We start from the raw sequence: 27,352 nt of genomic DNA, 5'->3' as shown, positions 1-27,352 counted from the left end.
AAACAAGCCAAAGAGGCCACATCTATTAATCATCCCTTTACACTAATCCTACTCTAAACCACTTTAATCTCCCCATATTCCCATCAACTTCCCAATGACTCTCATACTCAGCAACAGACCAGGGCCAATTCACACTGGCCAATTAACCTGCCACTGTGCTCACTTTTGGGATGTGAGAGACACCTGGACACACAGGAAAAATCCACAGTCACAGGAAAGCACACAGACTCCATCGTGATAGCACCAGAGGTCAGAGTTCAGCCTGGGTCTCTGGAACGGTGCAACAGCAGCTTCTTCGTTTGGATATGAGCTCCGTGTTAGCAGTAATGTTTGTTGTTGCATGTTTAACACCGTGGAAAAAAAAATCAAACATGCAACCTGAAGTGTTAGTCTAATTTTGTGCCTGGAAACAATAGTTCCAGTGATTAATTTCAGGTAATGTTAAAATAGGTGCATTAGGCACTGGTTTATCCCGTGATATTTCTTCAATTTCTTGGAAATTAACCATTGGGAGAGCTGTCCTACAGATGCAAAGTCAGTCAAGTTTGTTGTCATATATAGAATAGTACAGCACGGTACAGGCCCTTCGGCCCACAATGTTGTGCTGACCCTCAAACCCTGCCTCCCATATAACCCCCCACTTTAAATTGTAAGTACAAGTACATGTGTGCATAGGTACAATGGAGAACTTATCAGTAACACCATCACAGGCACATAGCATCAGATATAAAGAATTCACTAGAAAAACAAACACAGATCATGTACAACTTTTACCAGAAAGAACACATCTATGGGAGGACACAGCAGAGGTTTGAGCGTGGCGAAAGATCGGATGCAGCCTTCAAATCAGGGGATAAGACGGCTCCCAAGTCAGCAAGAACTGCGCTTTCCTGCACCATCAGGAAGGCGAAATGGGATCACTTACAGAGAATATACAGCCATTTCTGTGACAGAGGCATTCAGTCCATAACAGACTGAAACTCCACCCTGCGTGTCAAAGACAGAGAATCTTCTCTTCCTGATGGGCTGATTGACTTTAACACTCAGTCTGAGGCATGGAACAATGTTTCAATGAGGAAGCCCCCTGCTCCCCACCCTCGTCGTGTGTTCGCGTTGCTGAGGCACGACTGCACTGCTAGGCCCAGTTCAAACCAAATCACCAAGTTTGCTGATGACACAAGATTGGCCTCACCACAACGATGAAAAGGCAGCGTACAGAGAGAATGCAGAGAAGTTAAGTCTCAACGTGGACAAGAACAAAGAGATCATCATGGACTTCAGGAAGATGCAGGCTGACCACTCCTCAACACACATAAAAGTTGCTGGTGAAACGCAGCAGGCCAGGCAGCATCTCTAGGAAGAGGTACAGTCGACATTTCGGGCCGAGACCCTTCGTCAGGACTAACTGAAAGAAGAGCTAGTAAGAGGTCTGAAAGTGGGAGGGGGAGGGGGAGATCCAAAATGATAGGAGAAGACAGGAGGGGGAGGGATGGAGCCAAGAGCTGGACAGTTGATTGGCAAAAGGGATATGAGAGGATCATGGGACGGGAGGCCCAGGAAGAAAGAAAAGGGGGAGGGGGGGAGCCCAGAGGATGGGTAAGGGGTATAGTGAGAGGGACAGAGGGAGAAAAAGGAGAGAGAGAGAAAGAATGTATGTGTATAAATAAATAACGGATGGGATACGAGGGGGAGGGGAGGCATTAGCTGAAGTTTGAGAAGTCAATGTTCATGCCACCAGATTGGAGGCTACCCAAATGGAAAATAAGCTGTTGTTCCTCCAACCTGAGTGTGGCTTCATCTTGACAGTAGAGGAGGCTGTGGATAGACATATCCACTCCTCACTTCACATACGTGCCTCCTCTGTGGAGGGAGTTATGAGGACCAAGTTTCTGGGAGTGCGCATAACAGACAATCTCACCTGGTCCCTCAACACCATCTCTTTGGTCAAGAACTCGCAGCAGCATCTCCACTTCCTGAGGAGATTGAGACAAGCTGCATCACTCTCCGGAATGAGAATTGCAAAGCATTTGACCACAAGACATAGCAAAGGTTTGCAAGGACTGCTGAAAGGATCATCAGGATCTCTCTTCCACCCATCGGAGATATTTATCAGGAGCACTGCACGTGCAAGGCTCTTAGCATTGTCAGTGATCCCAGACAATAAACTGCACTTGAGAGCAAAGCGAAGTATTGATTGTAATGCAAAGCAGTCATACTGTTGCAGTACTGAGACAAAATATGAGCAGGAACTGTTCTTGAACCACCAGCTGTGTAACTATATTCTGCCAGTATGATTTCAGACTCTGTCACAAACGGAGCTAACTGGAGTTTAAATCTCTGTGGTTAACATGGGTTAAGAAATTCTGCGTTTGCTGTTGCACTTCTTGCCTCAACCAGCCTTTAGTTAGAACCTCCTACGATTTGTTATTTCACTTCCTCCTTATAAAGCTGTCAGATCAGTAAATGGTGCTTTCTGTGTGCTCAGCAGTAGTTCAGCTCTGAACTTCATGCAACTATACTACATCAAAGCGAGAGAGGCATAATCCGCAAGACCTGCGCTCCACATCGATACCGGTAAGAAACGTAATTTATACTTTACGTTGACTTAAAATCTGCAAAAACTAATCTGCCTATTTGGATGTGGAATATATTACGAGTACAGAGGACGCCATTCTATCAGAACGCCTACGGAGCGCCTGTTCTCCGTTGAGATCCCTTCACTTGAATTGAAAGGTCAGCTTGGAAAATGAAACCTAATTTTGTTTCCAGGATTAAGGAAATGAATTGAACTTTAGCATCAAGAGGAAACACGATGTACTGGAAAACTTGAATTTAAATCTAGAGCAGTCACAGGTGAAAATCAGCAAAGTGGTCTTCCCCTTCAATGCAGCGACTCTGGCATTCACCGACTGGCTTGCAGAGTGTTCAGCCTTAATGCTGTTGCTGCACAGTTTCAGACTGAGACACTGTGTAGAGGACAAGTATCCAACTGGATAAAACTGTGAGGGGCTGTCATGATCTTACCGAGGTATCAGGGAGTCAGATTATTGAGTCATAGAGTCCAACCAAATATAGCCACCATTCAGCCCAGCGTACTAATCCCATTTCCCTGTATCCATCTATGCCTTTGTAACTCAATTGTTCAAAAAATACTTCTAAAATATGTGCATGTATTTTACTCTTAAGCTATGGACTCTAATCTTAGACACCTCTGATTTGTAGATGTTTCTTACTGTTCACCCTGTCTATGTTAGATTAGATTAGATTCAACGTTATTGTCATTGTGCCGAGTACAGATACAAAGTCAATGAAATGCATTTAGCATCTGACCAGAAATGCAAAGAATAGTGTTATTTACAAAATAACTGCGAATAAAAAAAGTGCTACAGCACACAAATATAAAAGTACTGAGACAGTACAATACGGATGCAATACTGCTTAGTGCTGTGATGAGGTGTTCATCAGGGTCACAGCCTCAGGGAAGAAGCTCTTCCTGTGCCTGCTGGTGTGGGAGCGGAGGCTGCTGTAGCGCCTACCGGATGGGAGGAGAGTAAAAAGTCCATGGTTAGAGTGAGATGCATCCCTGATAATACTTTTCACCCTGCCCAGGCAGCATTTATGGTAGATGTTCTCAATGGTGGGCAATGTCCTTTAATCTCGATTACTTTAGTCAGGTCTGTTACGATTTATAACTTCAAATATTAAACTAATTCAAAGGACGACACGAGAGTCTAACTTCAGGTATACTTTAAGCAAGGTGTGCACGTATCATGTGATAGTGTGATGACGTATGCAATTAACCTATTTATGCATATAACCCATAATGAATTATTTTAAACAAGACTACTTAATCAACGTTTACTCAAATATCACTGAAATATTAAGTGCACAACACTCCTCCCTTCTTAGCTATAAACTCCAACTCAACAGAGAATGCACCTCGACTATATACACAGTACACTGCGCAGTATAACTACCAGATGCAGACATTCATAGCATAGTACATTTTAAAATGTCTCATTCAGGCCTAAAGATTTAATCAGTGTGTACAATTTCTTACTCTTGTGGGTTATTGTCTTTTCTGACAAGGGGGAATGACTCTGCTCGGCAGGCAAGACATGGCTGTGACACAATCTCTGGTTCTGGGGCCTCCTCCGCAGTGGGTGTAGGAGTTGACTCTGAGACTGCAGGAAGTGGTTCTGACACCTTTCCTCTCCTTCCTTTTTCTTCTTCTAGTTTGTGCATCTTGATCTTGGGAAGATGCATTTAATTCACTAGAGTATTCTCTATTGCTCCCTTACCAATCTGATCTCTCCTCCAGGTTGCCTCATCTGATAAATCCTTTGTTTTCGTATCTCTATTGACTCCTTCTTGGCCTTCAATTTACCCAGCTGGGCTTTGGTCTTTGCATCTATTTTCAGCAGTTTTATTATCTCGCACTTGTCATTCATGCAATAAACTTAATGCATGCAGAGTGGATTCTGGTTCTTTATACTCACAAAAGTTGAATGCTTGCAACTTTCCTGAAGCTCCTTGAACTCTCTTCCAGCTTAAAACCAAGCCACATGTCGCAAGTAACTGCCTGATTAATATATCAGAAGCTTCGTCAGATATGTTGCTGACAAAAACTGGGGTAATCAGACCACTGCTTTCATCTCTTTCACACTTCCTCTGGGCAGCATGGTCCTTCCTTGGTCCCATGTGCTTTCCAACCAAGGCTTAGAGGTTGGCACCAACACCTGTTTGTCTTCTACTGGGCAGCAGTTCATGGTACCCCACACAAGATGCTGGAGGAACTCAGCGAGCCAAGCAACATCAATGGTTAAAGAATACAGTCGACATTTCGGCCCGAGACCCTTCAGCAGGATTGCAGAAAAAAAGATGCGGAGTAGAGTTAAAAGGTCAGGGTGGGGAGGGGAGGGAGAAGCACAAGTTGGTAGGTGAAACTGGGAGGGGGAGGGGTGAAACAAAGAGCCAGGAAGTTGATTGGTGAAAGAGATACAAGGCTGAAGAAAGGGGAATCTAATCGGAGAGGACAGAAGGCTATGTAAGAAAGAAAAGGGGGGAAGAGGACCAGAGATGGTCCGGCAAGGAGATAAGGTGAAGAGAGGGAAAAGGCATGGGGAATGGTGAGGGGGGGTCTACTACTGGAAGTTCGAGAAATTAATGTTCATACCATCAGGTTGGAGGCTACTCAGACGAAATATAAGATGTTGTTCTCCAGCCTGAGCGTGGACTTATCGCAACAGTAGAGGAGGCCACAGATAGACATTCTGGAAGGAGAGTGGGAAGTGGAATTAAGTGGATAGCCTCTGGGAGATCCTGTTTTTGCTGTGGCCACCCATCTTAGCATCTCGGCCCGAAACAGTGACTGTACTCTTTTCATAGTTCTTGCCTGGTCTGCTGAGTTACTCCAGCATTTTGTGTGTGCTGCTTACATTTCCAGGATCTGCAGACTTTCTCTTGTTTGTAAGCAGTTCCTGGTGTTCAGCATGGAGACAGTTGTGGCATCATCCAGTACCTTTCATAATTCACTTTCACTTGGCTTCATTGCAGGAAGTGATGGATGGCCTATCTAGTTGCAGTTGTCTCAGCTACTCACATCCCCACAATGCTGGTCCTCCTGTTTTTACCACATACAAGCTCAATAGGGCTTGTTAGTTGTATTTCACTGTTAAAAATGTCACAGGAGTTATCTTTTCTTCAGTACATGTCCTTAGCTGGATATTTACAGGCCTCAGTTTAGTATCTTTGAAATGTCATTCAAACTCATTTTGTGGAATGACTGAAACAGCCAAACCAGTGTCCAATTCCATTTTAATTATTTTGCCATTTAATTCAAAGGAAGACATGAGAGACTAAAATTTGAGTCTAACTTGGGTTTGCTTTAAGTGAGGCACGCACATATCATATGGTAGCATGATGACAAATGCAATTCACATATTTATACATAGAACCCATAATCAATTATTTTAAATGAACAAGCTTGCTTCATCAACAACATATTTACAAAATTACTCAAATATTCCTGAAATATTAAATACGTAAGGTCCCTTCTCAGCTTACTCCAAGGAAATCAAATACAGCCTTACATTCACACCCCGTAACTAAAACACTCCATCCCAGGCAACACCTTGGTGAATTTCCTCTGCATCCTCTATAATGCATTCATTTCCTTCCTACAGTGCTGAGACCAAAAATGCACACAGTCCTGTAACTAGGACCTCATTAATGTCTTACAAAATTATATCCGAAGTCTTATGTTCTATAACTCAGCTGATGAAGAAAGTATCCCGTCTACCTTCATTCACCTAATCAGCCAGTGCTGCCACCTGCAGGGACCTTGGAGTGGTACACCGAGGTTCCTCTTTTCTCTGTGCTCACAAGGGCCTTATCATTCATTAACGGAGGCTCAGTGGGACAGCTGGTAGATTCACTGCCAATGAGCTGTGTTCAATCCTGACCTTGGGTGCTGCCTATGTGGAGTTTGGACGTTCTACTTGTGACCCCCTGGGTTTCCACTGGGTGCTTTGGTTCCCTTTCATATCCCAGACGAGTGGGTCAGTAGGTTAATTGGGCACTGTAATTTGCACCTAGTGTGCCAATGAGTGTCGAATCTGTGGGGATGGGGGATGGGGGGGATTGATAAGAATGTAGGGAATGTAACAATAGTGTAGTGGTTAGCACAATGTTTACAGTACAGGTAACCCGGGTTCAATTCCCACCACTGCTTGTAAGGAGTTTGTATATTCTTCCGGTGACCACGGAGTTAATGCAAGCAGGAATTTTCCACTGAGATTGGGTGAAACTGAAACTAGAGGACATAAGTTAAGATTGAAAGGTGAAATGTTTAAGGGAAATCTGAGGGGGAACGTCTTCACTCAGCATGGGTGCAAGTGTGGGATGAGCTGCCAGAGGAACTGCTGGATTGCAACATTTATGAGCGGTTTGGATAGGCACGTTTTTATTTGGTCAAAATGGCACAGGTGAATCACAACAATGTTTTACGGGCTATGTGATATATTTCTAAATCTACTTCCTTTGAATTACTCTGATGTAATTTCGTTTGAAGCAAGATACTTTTAAATCAACTTAATGATCTACAAATTTCATGATCTTCGGAAGAAGATAACTGCAAGCAAGCAGAGGGGGTGGGGGACTCCAAGCCAGGCTGAAACACAGAGGGATGAGGCCCCCTCTACCCAGCATCTTATACAGTCACTGGAGAACAAATCTGAGGACCTGAGGGCAAGATTGCTGTATCAAAGGGAAATGAGAAATTGTTGGGTTCTGTACTTTACTGAAACATGGCTTTCTCAGAGTACGCCAGATACACTGATCAGACCTGAAAAGTTCTCAATACACCGGGTGGATCAAATTGCTAATTCATAAAAGGCAAAATTGGAGGTATGTGCTCCACGATAAACTCTCTATGGTGCTCCAATGTGGCAGTTATATCATACTCTTGTTCCCCCAACCTTGAACACCTATCAAATGCCGACCATTCTATTCACCAAGAGTTCTCCTTCATGTTCCTGACCACAATTTACATATCATCATTGGCCAACTGTGATCAGGTATTTAAGATACTACATGATGCTGTCACTAAACAAGAAACCGTCCACCCATTTCAAAACATCGTCGGGGATTTGAAAAAATCTCTGCCCGATTACCATCAGCATATAACCTGTAGCAACAAGGGTCCCAACACCTTAGATCACTGCTCTACTAAGATAAGGAATGCCTACTGTTCCATGCCCAGACCACACTTTGGGAAATCTTATAACAGCCTGCTCTTGTCCTACCTGCATAAAGGTGGAGGCTAAAGGGCAAGGCTTCAGAGATTGGGACAATAAAGGTGTGATCATGGGAGGCAGAGGAGCAGCTATGGGATTGCTTCGAGTCAGCGGACTGGTTGAAGAACTCATCTGTGAATCTGAATGAATACACCATGGTTGACATGAACGATTGAAAAAGTCACAGATGAGTCTGTCCCCACATAATCATTCAGTATTCCCCAGCCAGTTGCCCTGGGTTAACCATGAGATCCACAATCCGCTGAGGGCCAGATCAGAGGCAATCAAGTCTGGTGACCAAGAAAGTTATGAGACATCCAAGTATGATCTCCGGAAAGCCATCTCATGGCTGAAGAGGCAATTCCGAATGAAACTTGAATCAATGAAAAATGCTCAACAGCTGTATCAGGACCTGAACCTTATCACCTCTTACAAAGTGAAAACATAGAAACCTAGAAAACCTACAGCAAAATACAGGCCCTTCAGCCCAATACAGGCACTTCAGCCCACAATGCTGTGCTGAATATGTACCTACTTTAGAAATTATCTAGGGTTACCCATAGACCTCTACTTTTCTGCGCTCCATGTTCCTATCCAGGAGTCTCTTAAAAGACCCTTTCATATCTGCCTCCACCACTGTTGCTGGCAGCTCATTCCACACACTTACCACTCTGCATAAAAATCTTACCCCTAACATCTCCTCTGTATCTACTTCCAAGCGCCTTAAAACTGCCCTCTCATGTTAGCCATTTCAGTCCTGGGAAAAAGCTTCTGACTATCCATATGATCGATGCCTCTCATCATCTGATACACCTCTATTAGGTCACCTCATCCTCCACTGCTGCAAGGAGAAAAGGCCAAGTTCACTCAACCTGTTCTCATAGGGCATGCTCCCCAATCCAGGCAACATCCTTGTAAATCTCCTCTGCACCCTTTCTATAGTTTCCACATCCTTCCTGTAGTGAGGTGACCAGAACTGAGCACAGTACTCCAAGTGGGGTCTGACCAGGGTCCTGTACAGTTTTAACATTACCTCTCAGCTCTTAAACTCAATCCCACAGTTGATGAAGGCCAATGCACCATATGCCTTCAAAAGAACATAAGAAATTCATAACCACAAAGTCAACCTGCACAACTTGGACTCAGACCCCAAGATCGCTCTGATCCTCAACACTGCCAAGAGTCTTACCATTGATATTCTGCCATCATATTTGACCTACCAAAATGAACCACCTCAGACTTATCTAGGTTGAACTCTATCTGCCGCTTCTCAGCCCAGTTTTGCATCCTATCAATGTCCTGCTGTAACCTCTGACAGCCCTCCACACTATCCATAACACCCCAACCTTTGTATCTTCAGCAAATTTACTAACCTATCCCTCCACTTCCTCAGCCAGGTCATTTATAAAAATCATGAAGAGTAGGTTTCCCAGAAGAGATCCCTGAGGCACATCACTGGTCACCAACCTCCATACAGAATATGACCGGTCTACCACTACTCTTTGTCTTCTGTAAGCAAGCCACTTCTGGATCCACAAAGCAAGGTCCCCTTGGATCCCATGCCTCCTTACTTTCTCAAGACACCTTGTATGGGGTACCTTATCAAATGCCTTGCTGAAATCCATATACACCTAATCTACTGCTCTATCTTCATCAATGTGTTTAGTCACATCCTCAAAAAATTCAGTCGGGCTCGTATGGCATGACCTGCCTTTGACAAAGCCATGCTGATTATTCCTAATCATATTATACCTCTCCAAATGTTCATAAACCCTACCTCTCATGATCTTCTCCATCAACTTACCAACCACTGAAGTAAGTCTCACGGGTCTATAATTTCCTGGGCTATCTCTACTCCCTTTCTTGAATAAGAGAACAACATCTGCAACCCTCCAATGTTGTGACATAGGTGACAACAGGACTTCACTTCCATGTGAGCTCGACCATCAAAGCATAGGGATCCATCATGTGCTCCCAAAGCTGATGCTCCTGTGGTTTCAGTCTCTGACACTGACATGAGAGCATCCTTCAGGAGGATGAACCCACAGAAGACATCTGGCTCATATGGGGTGATTTGTTGAGTGCTAAAGAATTGATTGTTGACTTCAGGAGAAGGAACCGGAGGTCTGTCAGCCAGTCCTTATCAGGGATCGGAGGTGGAGAGAGTCAGTAACTTTAAATTCCCCACGAGTTAAATATTCAGGGGACCTGGTATAAAAGCACCAATGCCCTCGAACAGAAAATCCTACAAAAAGTAAAGGATACAGCCCAGTCCATCACATGTAAAGCCCTCCCCACCATGGAGCACATCTACACAGAGCTTTGTCATAAGGAATCAGCATCAATCATCAGGGGCCCCCACCACTCGGGTCATGCATTCTTCAGTGCCTCAGGACTCACTCCACCATGTTCAGGAACAGTTATTACCCCTCAACCATCAGGCTCTTGAACCAGGGGGGATAACTTCATTCAACTTCACTTGGACCTATCACTGAACCTATGGACTCACTTTCAAACACACTTCATCTCATGTCCTCCATATTTATTGCTTATTTCTTATTACTTTTTCTTTCTTTTTGTACTTGCACAGTTTGCTGTCATTGGTTGTTCACCCTTTTGTTGCAGTGTTTCATTGATCCTACTATGGTTATTGGACTTATTGAGTATGCCTGCAAGAAAATGAATCTCAGGGTTGTATATGGTGACATTTTTGTTCTTTGATAATAGATTTACTTTAAACTTTGATTAATTAGAACAATCATGTTTAAGAAATGGAATAAAAGTAGAAAAGCGTTCAACAAGCTGGGATGCATCAACAGTAAAAGGTTTAAATGTGTGAAGAGTGGGCTGGTTGCTGTACCAGCCCTTGAAATTTTCTCTACCCTCCTCCCCCACTTTTCCAACTCTTTGACCCTAACCCACACCTGCTTATACTCTGATCTACCATTCTTTATTGCCTACCCAACAGACCCAACGCTCTCCAGAGATCACAGTGGAGGCCCCAGTACCCTTACATCCCAGCCATATTCGATCACGTCTTCAAGTCGCAAGGTAGCCCTCTCACTGTAGAACTTCCAGCCCCCAACTCAAAGGCTAGTTTGTTCCAAGCTGCTGACTCTCTGCCCAATCTGAAAACAGACAGTATCCCATGTGCACCAGTGGCCATGGGGAACCCATGACTGAAACAGTCAGTGCTGTTCTGCTGCTAGTCTGCTGGAAATTTGGCCTGTTTGGCTGGAAGAATGGAGAAAAGTAGCTGAGCATACTGTCTTAATCTGAGTGGCAAGTAGCCAATGAGTTTCTCCCAAACATCTGTCCAACATTCTGTGGAGGTACAGGATATATATTTTTTTACTTTCTTATAAACTTATTATCACTTTAGATGATTATCTGTTATCCCAGATCTCTCCACTCTGCTACTTTATTTATATTCACTACTCCAATAAAAATGCACCATTTTACGCTTGTTTATAGAAATCAATGTTAACTAAACGTCCATTAATATTGGTATCTTACTGCAAATTTTTTTAATGTCAGCCACACTTCACCATATTGCATACTACTGGAAGTTTCTTTATACAATTGGTTCAGAAATAATTGTGCTGGAAGCAAAGAATGCCAAATCATTTTACGGTGATGATTATCTGATCAGATGACTTAAGGAACACAGGGATGGAGGTCCATCATCATCACCTCTGTTCTTTGTTATCCACCCAGGTGCTGTTCTCCTGCAAGTCATTTCGCACAGCGTGTCTGGAGACACTCCAAACGGATCTGGATTGGCTAAGCAACTGATGACATCAGTCTAATCATCATGGCTCAGAACAACCCAAATGGTAATGCTGGGATACTTTGTTTAAACTATTCTACTAATTGACAACAAGGTGATGATAGGGTCAGCCCAAAGCAAGGAAAGAATCTTTAGACCCCAGACATACCGCCAACAACCTGATACCCTTAACTATGTCTCCCAGAGATTAGCCCTTCTGGCCTGTAGAGACAGAAGAACGTAGTAACTGAGTACAGAATTATTTATCCATTCTCATTCCAACTATTCCCACGATGACATAGACACAAGACAACCTGAAGATGCTGGAAATCCTGGCCAACACACACAAAATGCTTGAGGAACTCAGCATGAAGGGGGTCTGCAGATAAAGGGTCCTGATGAAGCATCTCAGCATGAAATATTGACCATTTATTTCCCTCCACAGATGCTGCCTGACATCCTAGATTCTTCAGGCATTTTCTTCTGTATTCCCAGTTTATACTGGCCATGTTTGGATTTGTTGGATAAAGCATCCTCCCAAGGCAGGCCAAAGCTTCTTAACGTCCTTTAACATCAATAGCATCTGAAGGCAGTTTTACGTGATGTATGAATGGGATAACCACACTTTGCCATGGTGCCGCACCAGGACCAAAGATAGAAAAGAGTCTGTCACAACTCTTGCAAGGCTGTGGTGCTGCAGAATGGTTCCAAGCTCTATCTGCTTCCTCGGTCCTTAAACCTCTAGTTGGAACCCAGTGACATGTTCTGCTTCACCTGTTGGAAAGTTCTCTGCAACATTTAGCTGCTCTCGGTGGGAAATTGAAAGGCAAATGAAGCTCAGATGTTAAAATATCATGGATCTGTAAATTGGGCATTCACATCCCACCCCAGCTAGGACTGGTTAAGGTTGAGCTCCGTATTGTAATTAACACAGGGCAGTAACCCAGCAAACCAAGCTAGGAATTAGATTAGGTAGCCCCTGGTTCCTGTCCCAATTGACATGAGAACAGACACAGGTGGAAGTGAAGCTTGCAATGCAGATTGACAGGAACATACTGAGAAAATACATAAGTGTTTATGCATATCTCTTATGTGCTAAGACTAAATGCTGGAGCTCCCAGTTCTTGTTGAGAAAATTCTCAAAGATCTCCAATTGCATTTTTCCACACTCCCATCATAGATCATTCAGTAATTTTCCACAGATGTTTTACAACCAATGGATATAATCTTTTAAAGAAAATTAAAACTAACTTTGACATCTTCTTTGATGGTTTTATCACAATGATGTTTGGAGATGGATGCCAGTTTTCCAAATACGCCTGGACAGTAGGAAACCTCACAGAATATGGCTTTACTCTTTCCAAACAGTGGTGCTGTTCCACAAAGTGATATTAGCCCGGTGAGCAACTTCCCCGACAGTTCCAGAAACCAACAGGCTTCCACTGAAACACAACAAAGACCCACTTAGATAGACACCAGAAGAACTGAACACAGTATCATTGCTCTGGTAACGCGAATAAAGGGGTGAAATGCACAGATGGGCAACAGAAAGTAGCTGACATTGATATTGCTGCCCATTACACAACACATCTTGTTATCAGCTCAGTTGTTTCATTAGGACTGAAAAATCCAGTAGGGGTGAAAAAGACAATCAATGCCAATCCCTCAATTTTGAATTCTACCAATCACCAGTTCCACCCCCAACCTTCTTCTAATTACTGATTATCAACAATGATCCTGAAGAAACATTTTCCTGACATGCACTGCAGGGTGTAAGTCTTCTGAGAAATAGAGACCCTGTGGTTGATATTCTTCCACAAGTTCTTACGTAGGCACAAATCAGAACAGCAATCACGACTCTGGCAAAATCTTCACAGGTACATTGGAATTCCAGTATGCAGAGAGAATTGGGATTCTGACCATCTCCTGAAAGGTGAGAGCAGTGGAGCACAATCAGTTACTGCACTCAGTTAAGGGCTAAAATAGTCATAGTCATACTTTATTGATCCCGGGGGAAATTGGTTTTCGTTACAGTTGCACCATCAATAATTAAATAGTAATAAAACCATAAATAGTTAAATAGTAATATGTAAATTATGCCAGGAAATAAGTCCAGGACCAGCCTATTGGCTCAGGGTGTCTGACCCTCCAAGGGAGGAGTTGTAAAGTTTGATGGCCACAGGCAGGAATGACTTCCTATGACGCTGTGTGTTGCATCTCGGTGGAATGAGTCTCTGGCTGAATGTACTCCTGTGCCCAACCAGTACATTATGTAGTGGATGGGAGACGTTGTCCAAGATGGCATGCAACTTGGACAGCATCCTCTTTTCAGACGCCACCGTGAGAGAGTCCAGTTCCATCCCCACAACATCACTGGCCTTACGAATGAGTTTGTTGACTGTGTCGGTGTCTGCTACCCTCAGCCTGCTGCCCCAGCACACAGCAGCAAACATGATTTTGATCAATTTAGTTCAATTTTCCACATTAAAGCAGTAACCACACTTTGACAGGATTCCAGTGACTGGACTGAAGGCAATGTAAATTCATGTTTCCTTCTTTCAAGGTCAACATTGCCTTTAACTGTATGGGTTTGCTTGTCATATGTCATATCATTTGTTTGTCATATGTCATACACACAATTTCATATATAGTATATATCACATTCAATTAAATAGCTTGAGTGAACCCCACGTAACTACTTATTCTCAAACTGTTTCTGCCCCTGACCTCTAGGCTGTAGACCATCCTGCAACTCTTCACTGGAGTCATAAACAGAACCCAGGAAATGGTCTCACACTACTGAATGGTAACAAACATAATGTTAGTTCAGTGTGAGAATGGAGAAAAAGCCATGTTGCCTTTTTGAGTTTCATCACAATACTGACCTTCCATGTCTCACTGATATCTCCATTCATTCCACGTATAGGTTCTGGTAACTTTGCCTCACAGTTGCTGAAATCTGTGAATGAATACAGGAAGAGGCATGGAGCAAAACCATTAATCCTAAACCCAGATGTCAGTGAAAAGGCTACCAAATGGGCAAGACATCTGGTAAACTCCAGGACACTGCAGCACAGTGACACATCGCATGGGGAGAATATCTGGTGTCAGCAGAGCACAATCAGGCAGGAGGTGACAGGTATGATATTTCACAAACACAGGATACTACACAACAACTTCAATTCATACAGAGTGCCTTAGACTATGTCTGGGAAAAGTAACTACATTGGTTATCATGGGAAGATCACCAAACAAAATTTGTCTATCTAAGAAGTATTGAAACAGATGGACAAAAGCTTTGAGGGAGCCTTTAAAAAATAACTTTGTGGAAGAATGAGAGGTGATAAAGGTTAAGAAGGATATTTCAGAACTTAGGGCTTAAGCAACTGAAGTATGGTCACCAATGCTTAAGTGGTTAAAATAAGGGAATTCTCAAAAAGCCAGAATTAGAGCTAAATCATAGTTGTAGACGTGGAGGAGATTGCAGTATTCATAAATGGCGAGGAAGGGATTTGAAAATAAGTATGAGAAGTAATGCTGGGTTTGGATACAATAAAGTAATTTTCCAGATGACTGAGTCTGTTACCTGAGACCAATGTGTGCTGTCCTGAACATGACAAGTCCAACTGAAACTCATGCAACAGATTTTATCTACCCTAAGATAAACTGCTAGAATGAAATTATATATTGTTGCCCACAACCCACCGTGTCACACATGCCAGCCACAATATCACAATGCTCTGAATTCTCAGTCTAATCCCAGTGTAAATATTCAGTTTATGTTCATGGAAGATTACTGCACTAACCAGACTATCCAGTCTATCACTGCTCCACATCATTATCTGACTTCTCACGCTGCTTCAGATTGAGTGAAGGGTAAACAGCTCAAAATTCTCATTGTCAGAGCAGCTAATGCACAGTGTCTTAATTACAACTGGCGATTTGTAAGCAAACATGCGTTGATATGGATCAGATATAGTACAGCTTGCTACAACATGCTTGCTGAAGACTGGGAATTAAATATTGTGAGGCATTATATAGCCATAAAACGGATTGAAATGCATAAAGATAAAAGATAATAAAAGATTTATCACCAACAATATTGATTGGACTAATAATGTAGCTAGAACCAGCAAAGGTGGAGGACTCATTCGGCGTCAAATTTCTGAATCATCCATGAACAATACCACGTTCTTCCTTGTTTGTGACACTGTTTTTGTACTTTATAGATTTTATGCCTTTGTACTGTACTTCTGCCACAAAACAACACATTTCAGGTCATATATCAGTAATAATAAACCTGATTTTGATTCTGCTGCCTCCGGTAATGGGGGAAGAACCAAAGCAGAAACACATAAAAGTACATTTTAAATAGCAAAAATCATAATATTTAAGATGAAAGAAGGCAGGTAAGTAAATTGAGATTTTGAGGAATTTAGAACAAAACTTTGGAAACTAAAATGGGCAAAATATTGGCAAATGAAAGTGGGAAATATTTAACAGATTCACCCTATTCAACAAAGTGCAGGAAAAATATATTGTATTAAGGTACAAACTAAACACAAGATTCCATGGCTGAGTACGTGGTAAATTGAGGGCAAGGGAAGTGGCATGTATTAGTATATTGACTTGCACGCTGCCTATGACAGTAAGACTGTGAAGGGATTAAGAAATCAGAGAAACAGGAATACAATGAGGACTTATAAAATTGCATTATCAAGAAAAAGATATAGTGAAATATTAATCATTAAAGAGAAAAAGAAATTTTAAGATGGGAATGGCACACTAAGGGATAAAGTTCAAAATTCAAAGTATAGTATAAATACCACTAAAACCCCGAATCTTTTCAGAAGCACTTTTTCTTTGGAAAAGGTAGATAGTGGATACTAGCTCCCATACTCTCCAGCCACCCACCAAGCAACTCCTACCTAGCCTGTGGCAGAGAGTCCCAAATTAACCTCAACTAGAAACTACCAGCGCAGAAATCCCTTTAATATGAAATGGCTATTGTATACCTGTTGCTGCGAAAGACTGACAAACAAATTATATAATTAGTTTTTACTGAGTCATGTTGATAAAGGTACACGCTGGGCAATTTACAGTGTAGAAGCTGCAAACCAGGCCTGCTGAAACGTAAACATGGGCATTTTAAAACCTGTGCCTATGCGTAGGAGGCCCAACCGGTTCATCACATGATTGATCAAATACATTTCACCAGCTATTATATTGGACCTGATGGAGTAGGGCCCATAGGGGCCAAAATGGTAATCTGTGCATGGACAATATACGAAAGTGAGGTCTTAAATGCAAGCTTCTCATCTATATTCATGAATGATGTTGTGGTTGGAAAATGCAGGGTGGGATGAAATAAAATTGTAGAACATGTAATCATTAAAAAGTATAGGTAGAAGATTTCTTCCTTTGGAATTAAAGTTGGAAGAATTCAAGGGCATGGGGAGTTGGATCCCAACCCACTATAGTGGTCAAGGGAGGTGATTTCTGGAGCCCCACAAAGATTTCTAAATGTCTTCTTCTACATATGGTTCCAGATGATTGACGGGCAGAAAATGTGGTATTTCTATTCAAGGAGCAGTGGTAGAAAGCCAGGTAATTACAGATCTGAGAGTCTAATGCCAGTCTTAGGGAAGTTATCGAAATCTCAGAAGAAGATTAATTCACCTGGTAAAGGCAGGGATTAAACATATCAAGTTGTTTATTCTCATGTGCAAACTACGATGAAGTATAGGTACTATGAACAACTTGCTTGCAGGAGCATCATAGGCACGTAGATTCAGACCACACAGAATATAACTTATACAAGACAGTGAAGAAAAGACAGTAAAATAATAAATTAGTGCTAAAAAGCCCAATCAGAGACAAGGCCATGGTCATCCAAGAGATAGTCCATAGTGTTCCATTGTTGTGGAAGGATTATGGTTATGCAAGTTCATACAAGAACCTGGTGGTATGGGACTTCAGGCTTCTGTACCTCCTGCCTGCTAGCAGCAACAAGAGACAGCATGGCTTTGTTAAGGGTGCGAACCTATCTAACCAATCTGATTTACTACTCTGAAGCTGTAACAAAATGTATTGATGAAACTAATACAGTTGATGTATTCCATGTGGACTTCCATAATATTCTAGATAAGGTCCCACATGGGAAGCTGGTCCAAAATGGGATTCAAGCAAAATGGCAAATAGAATCTAAAGTTGCTTGGTAATAGGAAGCAGAGGGTTCAATGCTTATTGGATATCTTGACCATTGGTGCACCACAGAGACTGCTGCTGGGTTCCATACTGTTTGCTGTATTTAGGCTGTTCCTTGGTAATACACAAGTTCCATTTTTACAGAAACTCTTAGAATTTTGTCTGAGAGTCAAAAAAATAAAAAGTCACTCAGCGTGGTAACCATACCTCCTCAGTATGGTGATGAATGATGTCAAAAATATGCTAAGACAGAACAAGTACGAAACATGGAGAGACAAAAACTAGTTCAGCCATTCATAGGAATGAACACACGTACGTATGTCAGACTTTGAAACTTATTATCAGCGTTCACTCACACGCGTTTATCTGTAATTCATGCATTGGTAAACTGGGGACAGCTTGCATATTAATGATTTGGATATGAATGTGGAAAGTATAATGAGCATGAAAATTAGTGGTGTTGTTCACAGGATGAAGGAAACTTGTAGACGACAGGATAATATTCATCATGGGTAACAGTAGAGAAAATTTACAAGAAGAAAATAAGAGCAAGACTTCCTAGTCCCTCAAGCCTGACCCACCACTCAATATGATCATGGCTGATCTAGTCCTGGCCTCAACTCCTCTATGCCATTCCTCACAGCCCTTAGTACTCTGATCTTTCATATATTTAACTACCTCTACTTGAAATACTTATGATGTAATCTCCACAATATAGAGTTCCAAGAATTCCCCACCCACCATAAAAAGAAATTCTATATTTGTTTGTAATGAGTCGCCACTTATCTTGAAACTCTACCCACTCATCTGAGGTCTCCACATGTGATAACATCTCATGTTTCCATCCTGTCCAGGCTACTTAGGATCCTATGTTTCTAAGAATCACCCCATTCTAACAATACAGCCCCAACCTGTTCAGTGTGTTTAGATAGGATAAGTTCAAATTCATTCTCATCTGACTGTACATATATACAACTAAACAATGTTTCTCTGGACCACGCTGCACCCGCAAAACATGTAACACACAGCACATAAAACATTACCACAAATAAGTTAATAAAATATAATTTGAAGTGCATGCAGTGTGCAGTACAAGTAAACTGCAAACAGCTTGCTGTGCTAGTGACGAGACCTCAGTGGTGGCAGAGTATTCTTTAGACTCACAGCCTGAGGGAAGAAGCTGTTACCCGGTCTGGCAGTTCTAGTCCTGATGCTCCTGTACCTCCTTCCTGATCGCAGTGGGTCTAAGAGATTGTGGAACGTATGGTAGGAATTCTCAACAATGTATACAGCAGTCCCAGTAAATGTCACAAGTGGAGGCGAGAGGGTGGGAGAGACAATGGTGATCCTCTCGGCACTGAGCAAAGCTGTTTTGAATTGTCCTACTGCTTATTTCTCGTCAACTATCAGTGACTAAAATCACTGCTTCCTGAACCCAAACCCAGGCAACTACTCAAAAATTGTCTGCTTGAAGCACAGAATAGTGTTTAACTGCTGCACAAGTGCACATGACTGATGCTATTCAGAAACTATTTGGCAAGTCTCCTGTCCCTATTAAGATGCATAGCGGCAAATAAATGAAGCGAATCCCGGCTGTTTCCTCAATTAGTTTTAGTTTTTTTAAAGAGTTGTTCCAAATACGCGGCTGTCCCAATTAACCAGAATCCACTGTATTTGTTTTTACTTGCAGTTTGCCTTCTTTCGTACATTGATTGTTTGTCAGTCTTCGTATAGTTTTTCATAAATTCTATTGTATTTCTTCTTTCCTTGTAAACTCCTGCAAGTAATGAATGTCAAGGTAGTACGTGGTAACATATACATATATCGATAACAAATTTTCTTTACACTTTGAAGGTACAGCTATAGACTTAGTGCTGGTAAATGAGTTCAGTATAGATGGTTAGGAAGGACATAGTGTTTCCGCATTGTACAACTATATACTGTATAACTATTATAAAAGCCTGAAATTCTTTGCCTACTTCCCCTTATCTGAAATGATTTTTACTTACCTTTTGAGAAACCTGAATGTTTTCCTGTGACTTTGTTTTCAGGACAACAGGCTGCTGACTCGTGGTACAACGAAATTAAGAATTATGACTTCTCCTCTCCTGGATTTCAGAAGAATTGTGGTAATTCTCCTTCTCTGAAACCATCCTAATCAACTCTGGTACTGCTGTTGGGAGAAATGATGATCTGAATGGAAATGCTGTAATAATGAGGGCAGGTCATCAGTACAGGAGGTGCTGAGAAATTCAGTGTTATTTGTAAAGTATGATGTTGGGCGTTTGGGTGATGGGATGGTTTTGAAGGCATGCATGTCCGTATGTTCTGTTATTTAACTGTTTGATTTTCTCTTTTTTTGCTGATATTTTTCTTCCTGAAAATGACTAACTTCAAGCTGAACAGGTGGAGGGGGAGAGTGGTGGAGGGGCCAGACTGGGTCTACTTTCAGCACTTTGGAGGTTACAATACGTCTGTATTGATTAATAAAACATTGAGATGGAAAATACAAATTAAATTTTATGAATTACCTTCCTGCGGTTTCCACACAGGTCATTTCACACAGCTGGTTTGGAAAGACTCCAAGGAGATGGGGGTTGGCCTGGCATCTGATGGTAAAGGTCTCACTATCGTGGTGGCTCAGTTTAACCCAGCTGGTAACATCACCAATCCGGGCTACTTTACTAGAAATGTCCTGCCCACTGGCAGCAAGGTGCAGGAGGATGAGGGTTCGTCAGCCCCCAGAGGGAACACAAGCAAACCTGGTGCACTGGAGACAGGCTTGTTGGCACCTACATCAGGTACAATTCAGTTCTCTAAACAAACTCTCCTTTTCCTGTTGGGCAACTGAAACAATGGCTAATTTAATTTAAGGGAACTCCTCCTATAGTATCAAGGCATTCACTCCTATACGAGTCACACTTTTCTTCAACTAAAAAATGTTCCTTTCCTAATTATGCAAAATAAAATCTTCAAAACAACTAATTGACACAAACATAGTTTAGGCCACCGTTACCATCAATATCAAACAAAATCACCTGTCCAAAAGTTATGGAATTGGAGATGATCAAAGGTTGGTGAACAGCATATTCTCTCAATTAGCACCTGAACAGTAAACACCCACACCATTCATAGTGTAGTCAACCCTCCAACAACCTTATTCCGGAATCCCCAGGAGTTATGTCTGGAACATTGCCATCAACACTAATGGAAAAGCAATTAGAGGCGTGCTTTAATATTTGTACAAATATATCAAAACTCTAATGATCCACTATCCAGAAATCCCAAAGGTAGATCATTTGGCCCAACAGGTGATATTATCCAACACTCCTTCAATTCACTGGACCCGGACACCAGGTTGACAAAACTATTGTGATAGAAACAATATAGAGTAATCTAGAAAATGGGTTAATTTAACATCTTGGTTCTGAGTGTGCCGCATTATTGGAGTTTTACCAGTCAGTTGAAAATAATTCAGTCCAGCGATCTCCACCACGCAGGAAGCTGTTGCTCTCCAAGCCATGCCTTTACACACTATTGGAAACACTATATATCACGGGCCTTTCCATCATCGGCAGTCTGCATACGAAGTCCCCTGCCCGTTAAAGTGCAACATCTCAAGAGGTCATCTGAGCCCCGTATGCATTGACCAGAGCAGTCGTGACCCAAGTTCAAAATAAATTTATTATCGAAGTACATTTATGTCATCATATACAACCCTGAGGTTCATTTTCTTTTGGGCATACTCAATAAATCCAATAACCATAATAGAATTAATGAAAGACCCCACCAATTGGGTATACAACCAGTGTGCAAAAGATGATAAATTGTGCAAATACAAAAAGAAAGAAATAATAATGTTAATACTAAATAAGCAGTAAATATCAAGGGCATGAGATGAAGAGTCTTTGAAAGTGAGTGCATAGGTTGTGGGCACAGTTCAGTGAAGTTAAGTGGGGTTGTCTCCTTTGGTTCAAGAACCTGATGGTTGAGGAGTAATACCTGTTCCTGAACCTAGTGGTGAGAGTCCTGGGGCTCCTGTACCTTCTTCCTGATGGCAGCAGCGAGAAGAGAGCATGGCTTGTGTGGTGGGGGTTCCTGGTGATGGACACTGCAACAACACTTGGTGTAGATGTTATCAATGGTGGTGATGGACTGGGCCATATCCAGTACCTTTTTTTGCAGCATTTTCCATTCAAGAACATTGGTGTTACCATACTAGTGCCTGGAGAAGTGCTAGACTGTCCTAACCTTGATTGGATTAGTGTTTGCTCTGTCCGGGACAGACGGCAAGCCGGTGGTGCAGGACTTCTTCTTGTTTTACGGTGGTTAGCACCCAGCTTAATGGTGCATTATGGACACCTTCTGCTCCGGAGTGTGCAATAGACTTACAATCTAAATATAGACTTACAATCTAAATCCCTTCACCCAATCTCTCTCTCTCTCACACACACACACACACACACACACACACACACACTAACCTACACTTTATCCTCCCATCTTTGGCCACCCTAGTACCCTATTCCTGCTTATCTGTCATATCCTATAAAAAAACCTCTGTACCCCTTAAGAAAGCTGAAAATACCCTAGCCTGTGCTCTCTCACCCATACCCAGCAACCCTTTTAATGTGAATTCCTGCACCCCCAATTCCCTTAGTTTAATTCCCATCATCTCTCTCTGTATTTCATACTTCCTGCAACTCAGAACTACATGTTCTACTGACTCCTCACACAATCCTGTCTGGTGTTTCCCTATCATTTTCAATGTTTTGCTTAATGCACAGTGCCCGAACCTTAACCTAGTCCACACAATTTCCTCTCTCCTGTATCCACTATCTACCCTAGTACCTGCAACACTTTTTCATATTTGATATAAATGCCTCCCTTTCCCCTCCCTGTCCCATCTTTCTTGCCACATTTGGTTGATTTTTTCCAGATTACACACTTAACCTCTGCTTTACTGATACTAATGTGCATTTCTATGTTTTCTTTCTTCAACACCCTCTCTGCCGACTCTTCCACCCTCTCATTCCCCTTCACCCCTACATGTGCTGGAACCCACAGAAATTTTCGGTAGTGCAGGACGGACAGCAGCAGTCCCAAGGAGGGCCAGTCACATGCAGCCCTAGTGACGTTAAATCACATGGCCGAACGGACGGGCCACTCGGCAGCGCCGGTCAGGCAGCAACAGGCACAACGCCGGTCAGGCACGTGCGTGGTGACATCACATGCACCTGTAGCGATGTTATATCACGTGGCCGAGTGGTTGGGTCACTTGGCGGCGCAGGACAGGCACGTGTGGCCATAGTGACATTAACGTCACGTGGTTGGGTCACTTGGCGGTTGCCGTCGACCGGTGTGAGGGCGGCTCCGCCGAGACTGTGCCCAAATTTCCCGTCTTCACCGCCCTCTGAGCTGCCGTGAAAGAGGAGGGGAAGTGGCAGGTCCTGTAGCTTCCGCCCGAAATCCCGAAGTGTTTCATGGGGAGAGAATGGGTTTTGAAGAGCACAGCGCCTCCAAGTCCCATCCTACTAGAAAACTGACAAAAATACAGCAGAAATCAAATAGCAGTCATAAGGCACGGAAACGGCCCTTCGGCCCAACTCGTTTGTGCCAACCCGACCGCGATGCCAACGTGAACTAGTCCCATTTGGCCCATATCCTTCTACACCTTTACAGCTGTCCAAATGTGATACATTGTAATTGCGCCCGGTCTACTACTTTCTCTGGCAGTTCATTTAGATACCCGCCTCCCTATCTCCATTGTAAATCTTACCTCTCTCACTTTAAATTTATGCCCCTAGCTTTGTTTGTTTATTTTTAAGGCTGCACATCCTTTCTAAATGTGATATCACTATTCTCGGAATTCCTGAGCTTCTGCTAACACCACGGTACATACAAACAAAAAAATATTCATTTAGGACTTCACCTCTATCCTGTAGCTCCACATAAAATTGGTCATATTGATCCTTAAGGGGTCTTATACTTTCCCTAGCTACTTTTTTGCTCAGAATCCTGTTGGATTCACTTTCACCTTGTCTTCCCAAGCTACCTCATGTCCTATATTTGCACTCCTGGCTTTCCAATTAAGTGTACTCCTACTTCATTTATGCTCCTCGGGGGGTTCACTTGCTTTCCACTATTTGTATTGTATTCCTCTTCCACTTTCCTGCCCAGAGCCCCAATATACCTTGTGAACTGGGGTTTCCCAATCCTGCCAACCTTGCCCTTCACTCTAACTGGAATATACTGACCCTGAGTTCTACCTTGCTTGCTTTCAAAAGCATCCCCTTGCCACAAATCCCTAAACAGCTTCACCCAATCAAACTTTGCAAGTTCCTGTCTAACACTGTCAAAATTAGCCCTGTCCCACTGTTAGGATTTTAACTTGTGGACTAATGTTATCTGTTCCATAACTACTTTAAAACGATTAGAATTTTTGATACTGGTCCCTAAAGTGCATACTGATCATCATTATGTGCAGCGTCATATAATGTGGGTGATCATGGTCTGTGACCTTGATAGTTCTTGGTAAATTATGCAGGAGTGGTTTGCCATTGTCTTCTGGGCAGTGTCTTTACAAGGGTGACCCCAGCTATTATCAATACTCTTCAGAGATTGTCTACCTGGTGTCAGTGGTCACATAACCATGATGTGATATGTACCAGCTGTTCATATGACCATCCACCACCTACTCTCATAGCTTCATGTGACTCCCCGTGCTCAGGGGCCGAAGCAGGTGCTACACCTTGCCCATGTGTGGTGACCTGCAGGCTAGTGGAGGGAAGGAATGCTTTACACCTCCTGTGGTAGAGATCTCCACCCCGCCACCCAATAGAATAATAACCATAATAGAATGAATGAAAGACTGAACCAACTTGATTATTCAACTAGTGGGCAAAAGACACCAAACTTTGCAAGTAAAAAAAAAGAAAGAACTAATAAATAAGCAAGCGATAAGTATTGAGAATATGAGATGAAGTGTCCTTAACGGTGAATGCATAGATTGTGGGGACCTTTCAATGATGGGACAAGTGAATTTGAGTGGTTATCCCCTTTGGTTGAAAAACCTGATAGTTAAGGGGTAATAACTATTTCTGAATCTGGTGGTGTGAGTCCTGAGGCTCCTGTACCTTCTTCCTGATGGCAGCAGCAAGAAGAGAGCATGACATGGGTGGTGAGAGTCACTGATAATGGATGCTGGTTTCCTGCGACAACGTTTCATGTAGGTGTGCTCAGTGATGGGAATGGATTTACCGTGATGAACTGGGCCATATCCCAACACATCTATAGCAATTTATCAAAAGTTTTAATATCATGTTGAATGTTGGTAAGCTCCTAGAGAAGTGGAATCACTTGTATTTATTTATTTATTGCACTATTTGTCTTTTACACATTGGATAGTAATCTTTGTGTGTGGTTTTTCATTGTTCTACTGTGAATACCTGCAAGCAAATGAATCTCAAGGTAGTATTTGGTGGCATGTATGTACTTTGATAATAAATTTTCCTTGAACTTTGAGCTTGCAGGTTGAGTCACTAGTGAGGAAGGTAAGTGCAGTGTTAGCATTCATTTCAAGAGGACTAGAATATTAAAGCAAGATGTACTGCTGAGGTTTTATAAGGCATTTGTCAGATTGCATTGAGAGTGTTCTGAACAGTTTTGGGTCCGTATCTAAGAAAAGATATGCTGACATTGGAGAGGGTCCAGAGGAAGTTTGTGACAATGAGCCCAAAAATGAAAGGTTAGTGTATGAAGAGCATATGATGGCTCTGGGTCTGTACTCACTAAAGTTTAGAAGAATGAGGGGGTATCCAATTGAAATCTATTGAATATTAAATAGCCTAGATAGAGTGCACATGGAGAGGATGTTTCCAGTAGTGGGGGAGTTTAGAGCCAGAGGGCACAGCCTCAGAGCACAAGGATGTCCCTTTAGAGAAGAGATGAGGAAGAATTTCTTGAGCCTGAGGGTGGTTAATCTGTGGAATTCTTTGACACTGACAGACGTTTTGTAAACTTAAAGTGGAGGTGAGAGGTTCTTGATTAGTAAGGGTGTAAAAGGTTAAGGTAAGAAGGCTGGAAAATGGATTTGAGAGGGATATTAAATCAGCCATGATGGAGCAGACTTGATGGGCCAAATAGCCTAATTTTTTTAATTTTTATTTTTTTTGAAGGAATGACACAGTACAGAATATATAATGGATTACATTTTCCTCCATTTTGCTTTAGTATCGTACCCCCAAAACAAACCTCCCCCCCACCCGCCCTCCCCGAACATATCATGGCAGCTACAATATTTACAGCACAACAATTCACAAATGCAAGTACGGACATTTCACAACCATACCCCCACACTACTTCAATACGACGGCTCATACACATCTGCAACATGTCAGATGATCCAAAATACACTCATATTTACAATTCATCAACCACCCTGTGAGGTAAATTATAAGCGTGTTAAATGGGAGGCAACTTCCCAAGTACAATCAAATGCCCTCAACTAGTAGGTAATTCCTTAAGACTCCCAAAATATGATAAGAAAGGTCCCCATTTCGAATAGAACTTTTTCACAGACCCCCTCAAAGTGAATTTAATCTTTTCTAATTTCAGAAAAAACATTACATCTTCTAACCAAGCAGCAGCAGTTGGGGGATTGGCAGATTTCCAAACCAGCAAAATTCTCCTACGGGCCAATAGCGATGTAAATGCAATGATATCCGACTGGCTTGCATTTAAACCCAAATCATCATCTGCCACACTAAATACAGCAATAAGCGGGCAAGGTCTCAATGTCACCCCCAAAACCTCACTGATAATTTTAAAAACCAGTGCCCAATAGTCATCAAGCCGAGGGCATGACCAAAATGCATGTACTGAACCAGCTGGAGAGAAGGAACACCTGTCACAGCCAGCGTCTGTCCCAGGGTATATGTCTGCCAGTCTGGCTTTACTTAAATGTACCCTGTGTATAACTTTAAATTGTATGAGCCCCAGTCTAGCACATGATGATGAGAAATGAACCCCATTCAATACTTCTGCCCAATATTCCTCTGCCAGATCCATACCGATGTCGTCCTCCCACCTACTCTTAGTTTTGTTTAGATCTTGAAGTCCCAAAGACATCAGCTGAGATTATAGTTCAGAAATCAGCCCCTTATTGTTAAAGCTAAGAGTGAGTTTTTCCCATAACATAGCAGATGGTAGAACAGGAAAAGAGGGAAATTTTTCCTTGACAAAGTAGCGAATCTGCAGGTATTTAAAAAGATGATTATGCGGAAGGCCATACTGACCGCGCAGGTTATCAAAACTATCAAGTATGTTATCAGTATACAAATCCTTAATGCGCATAAGACCATTCAAACCCCATTGTCTAAAAGTTGAATCGAATGTGGAGGGAGGAAATAAATGTTTTTTATGAATGGGGCCCAAAACTGAAGCTGATATGAACTTATAGTGGCAGCGAAAATGATTAAAAATTTTGAGGGTGGAGAGCACGACCGGGTTAGATGTGAAATGAGAGGATTTCAATGGTAAGGAAGAATACACCAAAGCTGGGAGAGACGAGGTGTGGCAA

The 27,352-nt window shown here is 42.3% G+C and overlaps 1 protein-coding gene across 1 annotated transcript in view; it reads left to right on the top strand.

The window, feature by feature from the left end:
- LOC140186440 (uncharacterized) overlaps nucleotides 1–27,352 on the top strand; it is a 143,898-nt gene that overhangs the window by 84,320 nt on the left and 32,226 nt on the right. The window contains exons 16-19 of the mRNA XM_072240711.1: nucleotides 10,765–10,847; nucleotides 14,492–14,704; nucleotides 19,824–19,901; nucleotides 20,325–20,573. Of these exons, the coding sequence (XP_072096812.1) occupies nucleotides 10,765–10,847; nucleotides 14,492–14,704; nucleotides 19,824–19,901; nucleotides 20,325–20,573 (623 nt within the window). The remainder of the gene's footprint in view (nucleotides 1–10,764; nucleotides 10,848–14,491; nucleotides 14,705–19,823; nucleotides 19,902–20,324; nucleotides 20,574–27,352) is intronic.

Source organism: Mobula birostris, chromosome 22 (genome assembly GCF_030028105.1).
Source record: "Mobula birostris isolate sMobBir1 chromosome 22, sMobBir1.hap1, whole genome shotgun sequence".
Classification (NCBI taxonomy): domain Eukaryota; kingdom Metazoa; phylum Chordata; class Chondrichthyes; order Myliobatiformes; family Myliobatidae; genus Mobula; species Mobula birostris.
This window is presented reverse-complemented; position numbering and strand designations above follow the sequence as displayed.